General features: G+C 35.9%; 1 protein-coding gene across 1 annotated transcript in view; it reads left to right on the top strand.

The window, feature by feature from the left end:
- Positions 1–20331, top strand: part of ArgRS (arginine--tRNA ligase-like protein) — a 222651-nt gene that overhangs the window by 151811 nt on the left and 50509 nt on the right. The window contains exon 8 of the mRNA XM_090395884.1: positions 8256–8434. Coding sequence (XP_090252010.1) covers positions 8256–8434 — 179 coding nt within the window. The remainder of the gene's footprint in view (positions 1–8255; positions 8435–20331) is intronic.

Genomic DNA, 20331 nt, shown 5'->3' with positions numbered 1-20331 from the left:
TGAAAACTGGAGATAATGCTAAAATTAACTCTTTACTTTATGCAGACAATGTTATACTCCTAAATAATTCCACTGAAACTAAATTGAATAACAGCTGCAACAAGTTTGATATAAAAATCAACATGGGAAAGAAAAAAAAACAATGAAAATAGATAGGAACGTGGAAAACATCAAATTGCATTCACAATCAATAATCTGTAGAACTAGTAAGTTATTAGGCATAATTTTTGCGAAGTTATTATTATTATACAGACACCTCCGTGGAGTCCAAAGACTCATTGCGGAAGATCCAATCTATCCATATAATCTGTCATACCTCTCCTTGAACCCATTAACAGATAAAGCACTCACAAATGACTCTGACAACTCATTCCACTCATTCACAACTCTCCAAGCAAAAAATCTAGTCTTTACACTCCTACTAACCACATCTTTATTCAACTTCCAGGCATGACCCCTTGTTCTGATCCCTCTAGCCAAACAGAAATATTTGGCTAGAGGGACCAGACACAGTGCTGAAACATTTTCCCTGCATCTATCCTATAAAGTCCTTTAAGCAACTTAGGCGTTTCTGTCATGTCCCCTCTTTTTCTCCTATCAACCAACTTCTACAATCCATAAGTCCTCCATCTGTCCTTATAGGGAACATTTCACAGGCCACTCACCATTTTAGCCACTTACCTCTTAATCCTCTCCACCTCTTCCTCAACCCCAAGAAACACAGGGGACCAGACTTGAGCACAATACTCCAGATGTGGGCATATTGAGCTCTTTATAAAGAGGAATGATAACTTCCTTATCTCTATTTGTTAATGTGTTCTTCAATAGCCAAGTAATCTTATAGGCTATCTTAGCAATATGTCCCCTAAACTTTAACTCTCTGTCTACCACCATCCATAAATCTCTAGCTTCATCTATTTCCTGGAGTATAGTGCCATGGATGTGATACACAGATGTATTCTATTTATCCCAAAATGCATAACTTTATATTTTTTCCACATTAAACTGAGCCATTATCTTTTGCCCATACTGACAGCCTATTTAAATCATCCTGCAAGTTCTCCACATCGCTGTGATTAACTGTTCATCATCATCATCATGTAGCTTCCTCAATGGAAGGGTGCAGCACCATGTCCTTCCAGTCCTCTCTGTTGGCAGCTCTCTTCTTTTTGTTTTAGCATAGTCACATAATCCTGTCCATGATCTTATATCATCAAACCATGTCCTTCTTTTTTTAACTCTTGATCCTCTTCCCATAATCTTTCCTTCTAAAACTGTTAATATCCTCTGTCTTGCTGATCCCCATAATACATGTCCTGCTGGTCTCATCTTTCTCTGGATCATTTCCTGCATAAAGATTTCTGTATTTTTCATGTGTTCTGTCCATGAGATTTTCAGGGCTCTTCTGAAGGAAATGAATGCTCAGGTCTCACTTCCATATGTGAAAACTGGCCAAACTAATGTTCTTTTCATTCTCTTCTTTGTCTCTATACTCGCAGAACTTCTGAGCAGATCTTTATTTTTCCAGAAAGCAAAATCTTTAGCTATGGCTGTTCTTATTTTTATTTCTTTATCTTGTTTTCCATCTGCAGTAAAGTTGGTACCTAAATATTTGTATTCTGTTGTATATTCAATTTTTATATTGTTTATGAATATTATGGCTCGGATATATTTTCTTTTGAAACTTTCATAAATTTGATCTTTTTTGCATTTAAATGTAGGCCAAAATCTTTACCTTCTTCGATTAGTAGGTGCAGTCAGGCCTGGCTGGTGGTGTGTGCAATATACACAGGCGCCGCAGAAGAAAAGGCGCCTAAAAGATGTCAAAAAATATGAGATAAGAGTTTAAACGAACAACAAATGGTACACAATGGTACATATAATTATGAATGTACATCGTCTTCTGTTCGGGCCCCCTTCAGATCTTCCTGGAAATGAACAAATAAATTCTGAAATTGTATCCCGATTGATTAAAATTTATGAAAATATACCTAAAATAGTTCTTTATTTTTTGATGTATCATAAATCAACGTATGATTAATTGTTGAATTCATGTAAGGGCCGTATCCTAATTATAATTGGATCTAATGCATGTGGTCTGGCCGTAACTAATTTAGTCATTTTTGAGGTGCTAATTTAGTCAATTTCAATCTCAAATCCGCATGGTTTGTGATATCCAGATGATTTCTTTTTTTCAGTAACAAGTCCATGCTAATTTATAGCACTAAAGCCACATCGTTCAACTAAATATGATGATGGGAAGGGCAACAATAATTTTCTTGAAAAAAGTTCTATTTGCATTTCCTCAAGTTAAATTGGCACCGTTTACTTTTCATAAGTGACAGATGCTATGATCTAACCTTAACACACTTACGCTGCCAAATATTTATGTTGCTAGCTGTGCTAGTGTTGCAGTTTTTTTTCTTGGAAAGTAAGGATTGTAACATCAATAATTTATCACCGACAGTGGTGATATAATGGAATAAGCAAATCTGATGTTGTGGACATCAAGATGAATAAATTTATATGGAATAAGAAAAATTAGCTAAAACACAATAATGCTTCAACTACTTTTAAGTTATTGATCTGAAAGTAAAGTTATCGTTATTATGCTGGCTCCTCCAGAGAGTCAAATATTTATCAAAGAAAGGCTTCTTCCAAGTCACACAAATGCATATATATATACGAGGTGGTATGGTATCAAAAAGTTTCGAGACTAGCTCTGTTTACGAGAAATTACTTTATTTATCTACGTTTACACACTATCACCTTCAAAATAGTTCCCTTGCATATCAATACAGCACTAGCACTCCCAGCGTTCTTGCCACTTCTGGAATGTGTCCTGGAAGTCTTCTTTTTGAAGCATGTCAAGCACTTTCTGCGATTCGCGCTGGATCTCTGTAATGGTGTCAAAACGGTGACCTTTGAGCTGGATCTTCATCTTCGGGAAGAGGGCGAAGTCTGCAGGAGCCAAATCTGGAGAGTAGGGTGGGTGCGGAAGTGAGATCATGTTGTTTCTGGCAAGAAACTCACATGTGAGGAGAGCTTGGTGACAGGGTGCATTGTCGTCGTGGAGCATCCAGTTTTTCGTGTGCCATAGATCTGGTCGCTTTCACCGAATATCCCCCCTCAGACGCCTTAAAACCTGGCAGTAGAACTCGTTATTGATGGCATGGCCCCTGAGGGTGAATTCTCAATGCACAATGCCGCGAATGTTGAAAAATATGATGAGCATGCACTTGGTCAAGCTGCGGACCTGCCTTGCCTTTTTCAGTTGTGGAGATGATGGGCTCTTCCACTGTGAAGACTGTTGCTTCGTCTCAGGGTCGTACCCGTACACCCAAGTTTCGTCATCAGTAATGATCCTCGAATTTCACGTTTTTTCAAATGTGAATTTCACGTTTGCTCTTTGTTCTAACTTGCTGTCCATGATGAAATCGCAGATGTGGTAATGCAAGTGGTTAGAATAGGATTAGTTGCACAGCTCCTGATGTACACAGGACAATGTCTTTTGGCACACTAACTTATGAAGGTAGGTGCTCCCTGTGACTGTGTGTGTGCAGCCTTGTGCTACCATCTGTTGGCATGTTACAAACCTAGTCTCGAAACTTTTTTGATACCACCTCGTACTTATGTCTTTCTTTAAAAGTATTCAACAGAGGATGCTTACAGCATCCTCTGGCAGCCCACCTTGCACACTCCATGAAAGCCCATGTACCTCATGTAATAATGTCTTACTCTTTTATTTTATATATGTATTCTGATATTATTATTTTTTATTTAATTATTTATTTATTTATTAAATCCTTCCAGCTGCACCTTTATGTTCTTTTCCTTAACAGTCATAATACCGAGCTTGTACATGACTTATTTTTCATGGTATTAACAACAACACACAATTTTATCAAAGAGATGTTTTATTAACTTATATTTCGCTGATTTTCAACTCAGCATCATCAGAGCACAACACGCTTTTACACGCGACAGTGCGTGAGTGAAACAATATAATTGCAAAGGACAAAAGATCTAATGTCCTATTTTGGTGCCCTCAAACGGGAAAAAAAAAAAAACAGCTATGCAGGAGTTTCTCTTAGGATAAGTCTCCCAAATGTTTGGCAAATTAATGCAACCATATTTGTTAAGGTTGGGAGAATTCTTCAAAGCCATTGCTGACTCAAAAAATAATCTTTCAGATCTGTAACGACTTCTAAATAGCACATTCGTTTTTCTCCATCTAATCCTGTGTGAAGGAGTGTCCAAAGTGTGGTCTGCCAGTCCCGACTTGCCATTGTAATAGTAGCGAATGTATCTTTCATGTTCTTCCAGGCAGATGTTAACTGATCTTCCTGTTTATCCATAATAGGCCAAATCACAGTCACAGGGAACTTCATACACTCCTAGGTATGCTAAAGGGTGAAGTTTATCGATGCAGGATTAAACTGAGAAATCTTATACCTACATAGACAATCACATCATCATCCAGTCCAACAGTATGGCATTTTAAAAACACTTACACACCAAACCATTTGTTCTAATGATACAGCTCTGACCATAGAACTCCAATATTTGCACCATACGTTCTTAGCCAACGGCTATAATTCCTACAAAATAGATAAAATACTACATAGGCCCATTACTCTGTCCTCTCCTAATACACAAGAATACAACATGACCATTCCTATTCCCTATATCAGAGGTACGTCAGAAAAGATAGCCAAAGTATTGATGAAACATGGCCTTCGCACTACTTTCAAACCTCATGTCAAGCTGGCAACTCCGATCTGCTCACCTAAGGATGAACTTCACCCTTTAGCACACCCTGGAGTGTATGAAGTTCCCTGTGACTGTGACTTGGCCTATTATGGGCAAACAGGAAGATCAGTTAACATCCACCTGGAAGAACATGAAAGATACATTTTTTACTATTACTGTGGCAAGTCGGGACTGGCAGGCCACGCTTTGGACACTCCTTCATACAGGATTAGATTGAGGAAAACGAATGTGATATTTAGAAGCCGTTATAGATCTGAAAGATAATTTTTTGAGTCAGCAATGACTTTGAAGAATTCTCCCAACCTTAACAAATATGGTTGCATTGATTTGCCAAAAATTTGGGAGACTGTTATCCTAAGAGAAACTCCTGCATAGCTTTTTTTTTTTTTTTTCGTCAGAGGGCGCCAAAATAGGACTAGATCTTTTGTCCTTTGCAATTATATTGTTTCACTCACTCACTGCTGCGTGTGCAAGTGCATTGTGCTCTAATCATGATGAGTTGAAAATCAGCAAAATATAAGTTAATAAAACATCTCTTTGATAAAATTGTGTGGTGTTGTTAATACCGTGAAAAATAAGTAGTGAATAACCATCAACACCTAAGCTTATCTGTTAGACTGAGCTTGTAGTCGTTGCTTGAGCTAGTTCAATCACTCTTAATCCTCTCTGGCTATAATTTGACTCCCTTCCCCCCTCAACGTCGTAAGTATGCAATTTTTTCACGTGTACGTAGTCTAGATTCAGGAAGTGTTTTGGGCTGGAACCAATTCCCTTGTCTATCTTGCTGACTTTCTCTTGCACTGATCTTTAAAAATTTATTTGTTTTTTCGACTGTGCCATTAAAGATCGCGTAGAGGAATTGTATGTCTTTCCCATACATGCAAGAGAAACATCCAGCTCAACACGGAAATATCTCTAAAATTTAATTCTAGTTCAAGCAACTCTTTAAAACTTAATATCAGTCGGTCCTGGCTATTCTATCTTCAGGACACACAGGTTCTATGTTTTATGAGACAGTGCATTGGTAAGACAGAATCAGGCAAACTATTAACAAACAAAACTGTTTATTCATTCTAAGCCAGGTAATTACAAAGATTTAAAACTACACACATCAAAATATCTGTCTCTGATTAACTCAGCTAAATAACAATGGAGACAAAGTAAGGCACGTGTCTGGCTCTCCACTCGATTAGATTAGCAATTCTCTTTTATGCTCTATGATAAAGAATATATATATGCTCATGGCAATCAGACACGTGGGTAGACATATATGCACTCTAATGTAACTCAATTCGGGCTAAAAACAGAATTAGGCATAACTAAACTTTACAATCAATTTCCCTTTCATTATATAACATTAGCAAATTTCTCTAAACTCTGTAAACAATTAGTTCACAATTAATTAGAAGTACGGCTTTCCGACTTCACAAAATGTTCTTTACACTAACTAACTATGGGATCGGCTTTCTTCGCCTCAATTTTCACAATCTAGGAAAGTTCTACAAAATTCTTACTTGCAACCTTCCTGGCTAGTTCAGTACACTGGATCCTAGAGATCACGTTCCTCTTCTTTCCTGTGAAAACCACATTCGGGCACTAGTTCACTGCAACGATGACACAACATACTCGGAGATTGTCAAGAAACTTTGCAGTGGGACTTCTGGAATAGACCTCACTGCTGTTACGAACCTCCTATCATCGTTGGACTTCTGCTGGCGGGACGTGACTTCCCCATCCTTGGAACGGCTGGACACAGGAACCTCATCGAAGCGAGAACGGAAATGAGAGCCAGGAACAGATCGCTTTGGCCCCTCGATTTCTCCCTTTTATCCTATTCTCTCAACTTTGGAACTTCCTCAAGTTAAACCACCCGGATATTCTTAGAGGGGGTTTTCTCCACCACTCTGCTGTCACTGAGTTTTGGCGGGAAAACCCCTAATCTGTTGATTTTCACGATTTTCACTAGCCTGAGGTCAAGATGTCTAATTCTGTCTGAGCTATTTCTTTGTTTGTACAATTTCAGTGGTTCTTAAATATTTTAACAATTTGCTCTAATATTTTAACAGATTTAATACAGCAAAAAAATTGAGGTAAATGTTAATTCAGTTACAGGTATTTTGTATAATTTGTTATCTCCAAGTAAAATCGGTATATAAAATTTTGTTTTAATTTTTTTTTATACAAGATTTAACACTCACATGCTTCCAAACCATACTTTTGCTGCTTAGTTTCCAGGAATGACCTTGAATATCACCCCCCCCCCTTCAACACACACGCATGCCATGAGCTGTAAAATCTCACTTATATCTATACTGTAAGATCCATTTACCTACTTAACCATTTCTATCATATCTCATCTCTTCAAACTTTAAAGACTACATTCTCTTATTGACCTCAATTGTCTCTTATTGACAATTCCATAGACCAGATATCATCTTGATTACCTTTCATTTGTCTCCATCATCTTCGAACCTATTTGACCATCTCTGAGCATAGTAGTCATATTTGATAAGAACTAATATGTTCTTATCAAAGCCTTGTATGCTGGAAAAAATAACTTCCTTATTCATATAAGTTAGTGTTTTTTTCAACATTACAGTTATTCGATGCGATGACTTAACTCCCTCAATAATGTAGCCTTTAAACTTTAACTCTTGGTCTCCCATCACCTCCAGGTATGAAGCTTCACTGATTACTTGTAACAAATTGCCATTAATATTCTACCTGCCATATCCTCATCCAAAATGCATAATCTTGCACTAAACAATATTGAGATTCTACAAGCAGTATTGAGTATTGCTAACTGTAAATTCAGTGTATGTGTTGCTAATGACAATGAAATGGCATTTGTTGTTATTTGCCCATAGAACCAATTCGTTAAGATTCCGTAGATTAGAACTCTAGTTCTAATCATTTCCACATGATTAAACTAACAAATTACAGAAAAGAAAATTAAATATATCTCAAGATGAATATATAATCATTGCTGATCCTCCTGCCTCTTTATTTCAAAACAGCTTATGTTGATCTAGTGAAACTGAGTAGAGATCAAAATCTGCAAAAATCTTCTGTTTAATAGAGCATATCTTATTTCACCATTTGCTGTGTGGTCTGTGGCTTGCAATAATATTACTACTTACTGCTTTTAATATTGTCGGCCTGGTTGGCTGAGTGTTTAGTGTATATGCTCTCTAACCAAGAGGCTGTGATTTCCCATGATAGGCATGAATGTTTCTGGTTGTCTTTACGTGGGAGATGAATTTCATCACCCAATGTGAGACCACCTCCACTCTTACTGGATGCCTGAAGTGAGAGTTCCATGTTTGGCTTCTGGACAATGTAAAAAAGTAAATTAAAAAGACTGAAAAAAAAAAAATCCTTACTCACCCATGGTACTAAAGTGTTATGGGTTTACAACTTTTTTGTGAGTGGGATTTATCTTAAAAGAAAACTTTTATGTAATAATATTTTTGTGTTTTTAGGAGTACTAGAAGATGATGAAGGACGAAAAATAATGTTTGCACCAGGTATGACTGTTCCATTGACTATTGTTAAATCTGATGGTGGTTATACCTATGCTACTTCTGACCTTGCAGCATTGAAACAAAGGGTAGAGGAAGAAAAAGCAGATTGGATTATTTATGTGGTTGATAATGGACAAGTAATTTTTTTGTTGTTGTTTTACTAGTATATGTTATTACTTATTTTCACTAATTTATTTAATCACATGTTTGAATTGTCTTAAATCATCTTAGTTTATTATTCAGGTAATTAACTGTTATGCAAGTGATTTACATTTTTTTTTTTTTTAAACTTTAATCTCTTGGCTTATGCAGATGATGTTGTACTCCTAAATGCATTCATTGCAAGTCTTTAGGGTTCTCTAAATAAATTGCATAACAGCTATAACAAATTTGGCATGAAAGTCAGCAATGAAAAGACCAAAACTGTGAAAATAATCAAGAACATGGAAGACTTCAGCCACATTCTCAATATAAAACCTATAGAACAAGTAAAATATTTCAGCTATTTAGTCACAGTTTTTAGTGAAGAATACAAGTTAATCTAGAAATAGGCAACATAATAAGCAAAGCTGATATGGTGGAGTAGTCAGATGAGTAAATTTATATGGAATAAGAGAGAAATTAGCCAAAACAATAAACTAGTATTATACAAGAATGGGAGAGGAAAGGCTAGCAAAACAGGCATTTGATGTCAAGATAGCAGGAAAGAGATCCAGAAGAAGGTGTAGATGGGTTGATTCAGTTAGAAGTGGCTTATAAGAATGAAATGTTAGGTATGACACTATTGGAGTGCTCACAAGTAATAGACTAATTAGGAGAAAATTGTTGATAGGTGACTAATAATGAGAGAAACTTAATCATGTCATATTAGCCAGAACACATCTTGAGGGGGTACATATCAGGAAATTTATGATGATGATGGTGATGATTATTAATATTTTTCTCTTTTATTAACTTTTAGAATATTTTTTTTCTATAATCAAATAGATTTGGCTGATCTGTTTTTCTCAGGACTCTTAGGTAAAAAATATCTTTCTATTTAAGAATTGTATTGCATTATATTGTATGTGCACAGCAGGTAATTAGAACAGACCAGAAAGATAAGCAGGTTTTTTTTTTTTTTTTTTTTCGAATTTAGTTAATTTGAAATTATGAATGTGTGATGGCATGTGTCATTTAGCTTTTAAGAAAAGAGTTGTGCGCTTTATATTATACTATGTAATATAAAAAATAATATGGTAGATAATATACCACTTGGCCAATTAGGTTGGCCTTGTGTTGAGTGATTAGTGTATCTGCTCTCCACTCAACAGGCTGTGTTTGAGTCCCACTGTGGACATTTGTGATTTTCTTTTGGTGGGAGTGAATTTCATCTTTAAGTGTGAGACCAATGTTCCACTTATTGGAGATCTAAAGTGGCTTAAAAAAGTTCCATGTTTGGTCTCTAGAGTAGGAGTTGCAGTTTCATATTATGCAAAAAATAAATAATATATATATATAATTGGTAAAAGCCGTCAGACAAATTCCTTAGCTCACCCACAGTAGTAATGTATTATAGGTTTACAGCCTTTTATGGGTGGGGCAGGGGTAAGTGTTAATATGGCTAGTGTGCAATAGAATAGTGGCAATCAAGATAGCTTTGTTAGGGAAGTTCAATATAAGAGATTTTTTTCAGTGCTGTGTTTGAATGTGAGAAATGTATTCATTATGAAAGGTGAAAGATCTGTGACAGAAAGAAAGACTGCTGTGAATATGTTAGAAGTGCTTTGATAGTGAGTACCAGTTATGTGGACTGAATAAAATGTGTGATAGCGTAGTGGAGAATGTTGATGTAAGGCAGGAAAATGTAAGTTTAGCAAGATTGTTGACGAAAGAAATATCTGGCTACATAGAATCCTTCACAGGACAAAGTGAAATGATTGCAGAAACATCAGGCAAGTGATATATCTAAGAAGAGAAAACAAGATATGGTATATGGTTTAAAAAAAAAAAAGAATGTGTGACATAGTGAGGAAAAAAAAGTTACGGCAGAAATATTTTACATGGTGATTCTAAGAGGAGTACTTAATGAGAGCATGACAAGTTCTTCCCTGGTGCGAAAATTAATGCTATTAGTGATGCTAGGAGATAAAGTGTTACTTTTCAAGTCGTTAGTGTCAGCGGACACAAATGATTTGAAAGGTAAAATGTATAGTATGAGAGAAGATATGAAAACTATTGGAAGAAGTCATAGTATGATAGTGATGAGTTAAGGGGGGAAGAGAAGGGTCATGATTGTGAATGATCAGTACATAAGTTAGGTAGTTTCTAGATCTGTTGACTGAATTTGATGGCAGTAAGGACTTATATAAGACTAAAGAATTACACTTACATGGATTTGGAGTTAGATGTCCTTGAGAAAGCATTGTTCGCCAAGAGTATGAAAGTGAAAAATCAAGTAAAAGAGAATTATTAGGAGAGGATGCAGATGAGTGAGTGCAAAAATGACGAAAATATTTTATATCTAGTCCTTGGACAACAAAACTGAATTGGGGCGGTAGTCAATATGTGGTGTTAAAGATAGCTGTGGGCCTAAGGGGATATACTGCAGTTTATGTAAACTAATGCCAGTAACATCAGGAATGAAAGGGAGGAATTTTTGGCATTGGTTGGTGCAACTTCACCAAAAGTTGCAGGCATTAGTAAAACTTGGTTGATAAGCAGATGTAATAGTTACAGGAACAGAATGTGAGGGTGGGGGAGGGCATAACATTTACAGAGACGATGGTACTGCTGGTGAATTGCTGTCAAAAAAAAAAAAAAAAAAACAGAAGGTCATCAGCACAAAGTGCATTTGAGTCAGTCTAGTATGAGATAATCCAAACAGGATAGAATATACCGTTAGTTGCTGCTATATGTCAGAGGGTGGATGACATTGATTGGCAAATTAGTATGATGAGTGGAAGGCAAGTAATTATTATGGGAGACTTCAGCTATGAGGACATAGATTATAATGAGGAAAGGATCACATGCAAGAAGGAAATTTAATTAATTCATCTTAGAATATAGTAATTACATGAAACAGCATAGGATGGAGGCCTCTCAGGATTTGAGGGTCTGAATCTGGTGATAGCATCAGAGGATCTCTCCATAACTAAAGTAGCCACTTGCTTCCAAATGGGGAGTTGATTATGTGGTCTTGACTTGAGAAGTTGTTAAGTGTAGAATTTTCAGTCAAAAGGGGTATATGTGAAACTACAGAGCATAAGGGAAATTACAACATGCTTAGAGACAGCTTGAAAGAGAATGCTGGCTTAAGAATCTTCAGCAGAAGCAATATCATGCTGTATACTCAAGATCAGGTGGATAAATCAGATTGAAGTTCGATAGATGAGTAATATCATTAAACTGGGGTTACAGAAAATAAATATTGTGCAGGATAAAGAAGAGTACTGAACATAGTAAAGAAGGCAAGATCAGATTTTGAAAAGAAATTAGCTGAGCAGGCCAAGAGTTCTTTTACTATGTAGCAAGTGAAAGGAGTTTCCCCAGGGTGTTTTTTTTTTAGTTCTGGCAAAGTCTCTAAGGAATAGGAAGACAAAGTAGTTTGTTGTGTAATAGTCTTCAAAACAGACATGACTGTGTGCAGAGCATGTCATATCTTAGTAATACATTCACGTTTAATAATAGAGTGATTGATGAGCTGGATAAAGAGGATGGCTACACAACAGTACTGGATTTTGCAAAGGTGTTTAACAGTCTACCACATGGAACTGCATTACACAAATTGGAGCAAATGGGGATGGATATGTTCAACTGGATAACATGTCGGCTTGTGTACTATGTGATTATGCAGGAGAATTGGCAGTACCTCTTATGAAGTCGGTCAATCTAAGTCTCAACTCTGGCAAAGTTCCAAGGGAATAGAAAGCGCATAAGATAGTACCATTACATGAAAGTGGCTCCAAGACAAGAAGCAAATTACAGACCAATAAATATTTCAGGAGTGGTGGTTAAAATATTGGCAAAGTTGCTTAAAGGTAAAATCCTGCAGTGGGTTGATAGGAATATGATACTCTTACTCACATTTTATAACAGAGTGACAGCAGAATTAGATAGAGGAAATGGTTACACTATGATACTGCTATACTTTGCAAATATCTTTGCAAAGTCTAGCAGTAAAAAACTGCAAAAAAACTATTACAAATTTTGAAGCAAATGAGAAAGCATATGAAGCTGGCAGTATGAATATGAAGTGACTGACAGACAGACACTAGAGTGTAGTATATATTGGAGTGGAATATAAAAAAATGAAAGCAACTTGTGGAGTGCCTTAGGGTTCTGTTATAGGGCCACTAATCTTTAATTTGTGTATTAATGATATAGGGAAATATTTAATAAATTAAAGATGCCAAGAAATTACATTCTTGGTTTCATCTTTTATCCAAGTGTAAGCAAACAAAGTTTGCACATGAAGTAACTTCACAACTGGGTTTCTTCTTGGTATCTCTTCTGGGTCTAACTCCCACTGATGAGACCTCAGTAAAGGTTGAAACTAGTCTGGGTAGTGGCCCTTCCCATAATGCATGGAATGATTTAAGGTGGGATATTCAGTTGTTTGCTGATGATACAGAGCTGAGGGGAGGGCGATAAATGATAATGGTGGTGTAAATATCCTGTAGAATAATGGTTGTCAATTTAATGTTGCAAAATATAAGGTTATACACTTTGGGTTGAATAGGTAACATACAGTATTCTCCCCTTATTAGTGGGTTCGCTTTCCGTGCTTTGAGTTACCTGCAGTCAACTCCAGCCCAAAAATATTAGATGGAAAATTCATCTAAGGGTTACTTGTACACAAGCACTACTTATTTTATTTAATAATGGCCCAAAGCACAAGAGTAGTGATGCTTGCAATTCAGATATGCCAAAGAGAAGCTGTAAAGTGCTTCCTTGTTTGTATAGGAAAAAACATAGTATATATATATATATATATATATATATATATATATATATATATATATATATATATAGGATTTGGCACTATCTGCAATTTCAGGCATCCACAGAGGGGTCTTGGAACATATCCCCCCCCCTGCAGATAATGGATGACTACTGTGTATAACATTTGTACTGGATTGCAGAAATTTGATTAGGGTAGCGACTTGGGGGCAGTGGTGGACAGAGAGTTGAAGTTCAGAGGTCATATTGCAAAAGATCAGAAAATATCTCAAAAGATTACTTGGATGTTGAAAAAACACACTAACAATTAAAGATATGGAGGTTATTGTCCTTCGTTATAGGACTATGATTCAACACGTATTGATTATTGTGTACAGATTTGGTCACCTGGAATTCTTGGGAATCAGGATGTGCTAGGGAGAATTTAGAGACGAGTAACCAAGCTGGTGACAGGTCTGTGGAATGCTTTCTATGAAGATAAGTTGAAGGCACGTGGGTTGCAAAGTTTAATTGATAGGCAGAAAAGAGGGGACATGATAAAACTTATGCATGTGATGAATAGAGAGACAATTAGGGGTCACCCCTTGTGAACTAGATTCTTTGATTGGAGAGTGGTGAATGAGTGGAATGGATGATCTAAATTAGCTGTGAATTCCTGCCAGTGAATAAGTTTAAGAGAGTTATAAAAGGTATTGTGTGTGTGAAGGTTAGTGTGGGTCTTCCTCGATGATTCTTTTTACTCCACAGTGATGAGGTACCTATGTAATAATGATAATAATATGAAGCTGCTGACATGGATACAAGAATGGCTGATGGACAAATAGCAAAGAGTAGTATATGGGGGTAACAGCATCTAGGAGAAGATAGATGACTAGTGGTGTGCACCAGGACTATTGCTGTTTGATTTGTACATTACTGACGTAAGAAATTATCTGAAGGAAAATATTCAGTTGGTTATTGATGATTCAAAATTGGTGGCAATATCGTTAATCAAGACAATGTAGAGTGTAGAATGAGTTAAATAGGCTGACAGTATAGGCTAAAATAATGAGGTCAGTTTAAAAATAAGTGTATGGGGGAGGTCTGGAAAGTTCTGATAAACAACTAGAACAAAAATGTTTTTTCAGAAAATATCTTTTCTTTAGGATATATAAGAAGACAAAATTAATTCATTTTTGTTCTAGGTGTTTATCAGAACATTCCAGACCTCCCCCCACATATAGTTATGCATTTTGGGATGGAAAGATTACAAGCCATGTACTACACTGACGGAGCTTTACTCCAGGAAATTGACAAAGCTCGAGATTTGAAGATATCGGTGGATAGGGAGTTGATGTTCAGAGGTCATATTGCATTAGTGGCCATGGTGGCTCATTGAATTACTTGCTTATTGAGAAACACTAATAAGCAGAGATAAGAGTTATTGTTTCTCTTTATAAAGTTTATTATTGTCACATCTGAATTACTCTGTTTGGTCTGGTCACCTGGATTTCTTTGGGATAGATGAGGAAGTGGTGCAGAGGATCCAGAGACAAGTGACTGAGATGGTTAGTGGTATCTGAAATGCTCCTGATGAATTGAAAGGACGGAGTGAGGGTTTGTTGGTTTCAGAAGTTTGTTTAATAGGCATAAACGTGAGGATATAATAGAAAGATTTAAGATTGGAGAGTGATGAATGAGTGGAATGAAAAGTTGCAGAGAGTATTATAGAACAGTTTTGTAGGATTGATGCAGAGGAAATTTTTCAGCACTTGGTTGGGGAGGGGCAGAGAATAAGGGATCATCTATTGAAATTGAGTATCCATGGTTTGTAAAGGGCATCAAGGCCAAATTTTTTGTTTGGAAAGGAGTAAATGAGTGGAATATGTTGCCAGAGTTAACAAATGAGTATTTAGGCTCAGGTATTGGTTTAAACTCATAGTTACATTTAATGGCACATTAAAAATAATTAAACACAAGGTTAATCATTTTTGTCTCTGTCACAGAGTCATTGTCAGAGATACATATTATAATTGTAATAACACACACAAGACTGTACAACATAATAAGTGGAGAAATTAGGCTAGAAGAACTAAAGTCCTATAGTGGATGCTGTTGGCTAGCCTGATTTGGTGCAAAGCATGGTCAGCAAAGTCTGACTAGCCACAGTCATGGCAGATCTCCCGTTTGACCATAATATGATAAGTTGCAAGAATACAGAACCTTGTAAACACCTGAGTGAGGATGATAAGAAAGTTTGTGCATGTATCTATCTGTGTAGGTAGATTTTCTATAAAGCAAGGAAAGAAGAAAGGGTGACATTAGGAAAACATGTGATTAGAGTATCTAAAAAAGGCAGGCCATTTTTTTTTTTTTTTTTTACTTCATTTTGCTGTAGTGAACTGGATTCTGGGGTCTTTGCAGTTGAGGCGGAGAAAAAAAGAGTAATGTATCAGAACCATGTGGCCAAATAGAGAATACATCATCAATATATCGCAACTAGATAGGTTTGAGAAAGGCAGTATCAATAGCATGCTTTCAAAATGCTCCACATAGAGATTGGCTATTGGAGGAGTAGAGCCCATTATTGTGTTTAATTATTTTTCTGTGCTATATTCATTCTATTAACCTAAGTATGGGTTACAGAATGTTGGGAATGTAAGGAGAGGTATGATAGTCAACTATACAGTGATTTTGTTGATTAATCCACAAAATCACCTTCATCCAATTCTATCAGAAGTGTTAATGAACATAATTTGTCTCTTTTTAATCTTATAAATGGTTTGCCCATCAGTTATAGTCTCTCATTAATGATATTACTCCTGAGATTTCTATGTTTAGTGACGATCAATAGTTTTCATTTCATTGAACGCATAACCTCTTTCATTTGAACACGATAATTTCCTGATTAACAAATTTTTATAATATTTATGATCAGGAATACTGATCATAAATAATATTTTAATAAATTCAGTATTCCACATAAATTATAATATTTATGTGGAATACTGATTATGAAGACAGATTGAGAATTTGTAGACTGCAAACAGGAGAAAGAGGGTTTATATGATTGAGACTTACAAACTTTTGAAAGGGTCATACAGGATTTCAATTGATGGAATTTTTCAATTTATGGAGGTGGGGAAAGGATGAGAGGGCATCCTTGGAAGATGAGAATAAAGGTCGCTAAGAAGGGTGTGAGGGCTAGATTTTTCTCTGAGAAGGTGGTGTGTGATTGGAATGGATTGCCATTGGATGTTGTGAGTGCAAGCAGTGTGAATGAATTCAAGAATAAGTATGATAGCTGGTGTGTGTGTAGTATGTGGCCTCCCTCGATGAGTGTGTGACTCCCTGGAGGTCTCTCTTAATATTAATAGGAGAATTCATTTAAAAATGCTGTATATAAAGTCATTGGAGACACAGAAATACTAATTGCATAAATGATTTTCAGTTGCATGCCATCAGAGTTATATGTTACAGATAAGTCAGCCTGCATAAACTCCCATTGTCTCAAAATTTTGGTAATAAATAAAAAATGATTATATACTGTGAAATAGTGTATCAGATTGTAGATAAAGCATGTCCAACATAATTAATTAGATCTGCATTAAAACCTTTATATTTTTTAAATTATGTGTGTATTTTATGTATGTTGTTATATAAGTATTTTAAGATTTTGTGTAAACATCATTTCAATGGCTGTCAGCACCCTTAGTGATCAGCTTCCACTTCACCAAAACTGGTTAGGATATGGCATCTGAATCTCTGCTGTTACATAATTCCTGTGATTATATAAGTATATGCATCCAGTATTTAATAATCATGATCCTTTTCTTTTATTTGGAAAACCCTGTTTAATCTGCTTTATTTATTTTGATATTCCATGTCAGGGAATTAATAATGCTAAAAGATCTTGCCTAAAGCAAGATCTTTTAGCATTATTAATTACTGACCATTTTGAATTTAATAGGGTGCCAATGTTTGCAGTGATGTTTTTTACATAATACATTTAAAAATGCATGTGATTTTTCTAATTGGTACTCGGGGTATTATAATCATACTAGATTTATTATTTACCACACTACATTTAAACCAACATTTTATTGCTATATATCAACGTACTTCTTCAAGATGCCAGTAGTAAAAATAGCTTTCTTTAGAAGGTTATGTAGTAATAGTCGTTACCTTCAAAAGTTGCACATCATTTACTATGCTGAGGAACCAGTAATTTGTAGGATCAGGTAATGTTTGGTTTCTATATGCTTGCTATATGATTCTCTCAACCATATAGCATATGGTTGGGAGATCATCATTAGACACATAAAATATCCTTGGTCATTGTAAAATTCTTTTCACCATTAGCACAGATCATTAACAATCATTCTTACATGTGTTTGCAATGAGCTATTGAGAACAAAATGTTTTCATGAGTTAGGCAAAAACTTTCAGAAACATAAAAGTTTCTGAAAATTTTTGCTAGTAATGATCTAGTATTGATCCTTTCAGTACTCCCAACCACTGCCGTCTACCAGGTGGATCTCTAGCTATCAGTTCTCTGAACCTTTTGGGTTGCACCTGTTAAGGCAACCATATGGTGATGAAGCCATGAGTAAAACTACAGTTATGAAATTCCCAAACGAATGAAGCATTGTAGATGCTCTTTTTTGAATAGAACCTGATAACTGATTTCTTCCATCATGACAATGCACTCATACATTCACTCTGTTCACTCATTCTGTATCTAGTACCTTCAGACATTTTTATTCAAATATTGAAAATAAGATGAAAGAGTCTTCACAACATAAGAGTTACAGCAACAGGTGATGGGAAAACTATTTGAAGATTATTGAATAATTCTCTATTGTTTGAGTAAAATTCCATTTATACCTTTAATGGAGCTTGCAACATAGTAATTGGGTGAAATATGTTGGATACATTACTTAACTTTATTGAAAATTAGTAAATATTTTGTACATGAATTTCAGAGAGATACAGACAGAGAGTATATAGGTAAATACAACAGTCTGTAAGTCAAGCTTCAGGAGAATCATATCAAATAGATAATTGATGATTTCTGATATTTACCTAAGAAATATTTAATATCTTTCCTTACAAGCTTCTGATATTTTGTTCAGCTTTGAGATTTTCACTCAGTAAAGATCAAAACTGGTCTGGGTAGTGACCTTTTCTATTATGTATGATAACATGTTCAGAAGGAAGTGTGCTTTGCATGGTCTGATACTGGGTCAGTTTGGTATGAAGCTACTTCATTAGCTCATATTTTGGATAAAAGATGAAAACAATAATATAATTTCTTATTAAATATAATTTACACTATGGAGTAAAATACAGATGCAGTGTCATATTTGGAAGAAAATTTCTTCCATCATTTTGTAGAATCTAGTGATTCCGTAATTTATTTTATTTTATTTTATTTATTTATTTATTTTTGTTTGTCATAAAAAAACCCTTAATAGCAATCAGAGTTTGATTTTGAGGATGCTTAAGGGTCAAAGCTATATAACTGAGAGGAGACCTCCACATAGCCATTAAAGGAATGCAGACCAATGCTTTTGACCTAATGTCCAGTCCTCACCTTTAATAAATTTAGTTTAATCCTTTATCCAAGTGTGAGCAAACAAAGTTTGCACTTGAAAGTATCTTCAGGACTGGGGTGAGGTGGTACAACACCGGGCAACTCGTTGCAAAGGTGGAGCAAGCTAACATCACTCCTATCTCAGTATCTACCATAATGCAAAACACATCTCCTTGCAGATAGGTATAATGTTATGCATTAAGGGAAGGGCCAGTACCCAGACTAGTTGCGACCTTTATTGAGGTCTCTTCAGTGGGAGCCAGGCCCAAGTGGAGATACCAGGCAGAAGAATTAGAAAGGTCTCATCTCTCCTTACCCCAGTCCTGAAGATACTTTCAGTCGCAAACTTTGTTTGCTCACACTTGGATAAAGGATTAAACTAAATTTATTATAGTCTAACCAAGTTAGACTATAATAAATTTATAGTCTCTGGATGCTGGAGCGTTGCCCGGATACTGAACGAACGAGGATGGGCTGGTAATTTGGGATTTAGCCGACCAAATTGTATTCTTATTAGCTTAAACCAAAATACAAAATGCAGGTACAACATGACAAAATTTCATGCCGGCTGGGGCGTTGCCCGGTTAAACAAGGCCCCCGTTGTTTTTGTCAGGGAACCAGGGTGAACAGGAAAAAGTCAGCTACTGGAACAATCCCTAAAACACACCCCAACTCAATATCACCAGAGTTGAAGATCGGTACTATCAACATAAGAAGATTGAATGGCAAAGAAATGTGGCTAGCTGAGGAATTAGATAAGTACCATATCAATATAATAGGGGTGACTGAAACAAAAAAGACAAAAACTGGTGAGACCTTTCTGAGCAATAAATACAAAATGTTATATTCAGGCAAGTACAATCAAGGAAAAGAAGGAGTATGCATAGAATTCAATACTAAATACGAGGCTAATCTTCTTGAATGGCAAGCAGTCTCAATTAGAGTGATATGGGGAACTGGACAATGAGACTTATTTGTGCCTATGGTCCCACAGAAGGCTCTACTAAGATAGAAGTGGAGGAATTTTTTGAGGCTCTAGAGAAAGCTGCTGACACAATGAAAAAGGAAAAGTTGGTCCTTGTTGGGGATCTAAATAGCAGAGTAGGAAGTAATTGTGAGACATACAAAAATATTTTGGGAAAATTTGGAGAAAAGAGCAAAGCTTATAATAATGGCAAATGCCTGTTGGATTTCTGCTCAGGACATGGACTGGTTATTACTAACACCATGTTCCAACATAAAAATGTGCACAAATTCACATGGAGAGAAGAAGCAAGGAATAAGAAAAGGCTCATTGACTATGTTATTGTTGATAGTAATGTTTTCTCCCTGGTGCAGGACACCAGAGTGTACAGAGGATTTGAAATTGGAAGTGATCACTATTTAGTCTTGAGCAGGATAAAATTGAATTTCATATTGAAAAGAAGAACATGTAAGAAAGTTTTAAAGCGAATAAAAGTTGAGCAGCTCTCAGATGTGAACTGTAGACTAAAATACACAATGATTATTGAAGAAAAA

Source organism: Typopeltis vanoorti, chromosome 7, assembly GCF_054136105.1.
Source record: "Typopeltis vanoorti isolate ZY-2024b chromosome 7, IOZ_Tvanoo_1.0, whole genome shotgun sequence".
In the NCBI taxonomy this organism is placed as follows: domain Eukaryota; kingdom Metazoa; phylum Arthropoda; class Arachnida; order Uropygi; family Thelyphonidae; genus Typopeltis; species Typopeltis vanoorti.
This window is presented reverse-complemented; position numbering and strand designations above follow the sequence as displayed.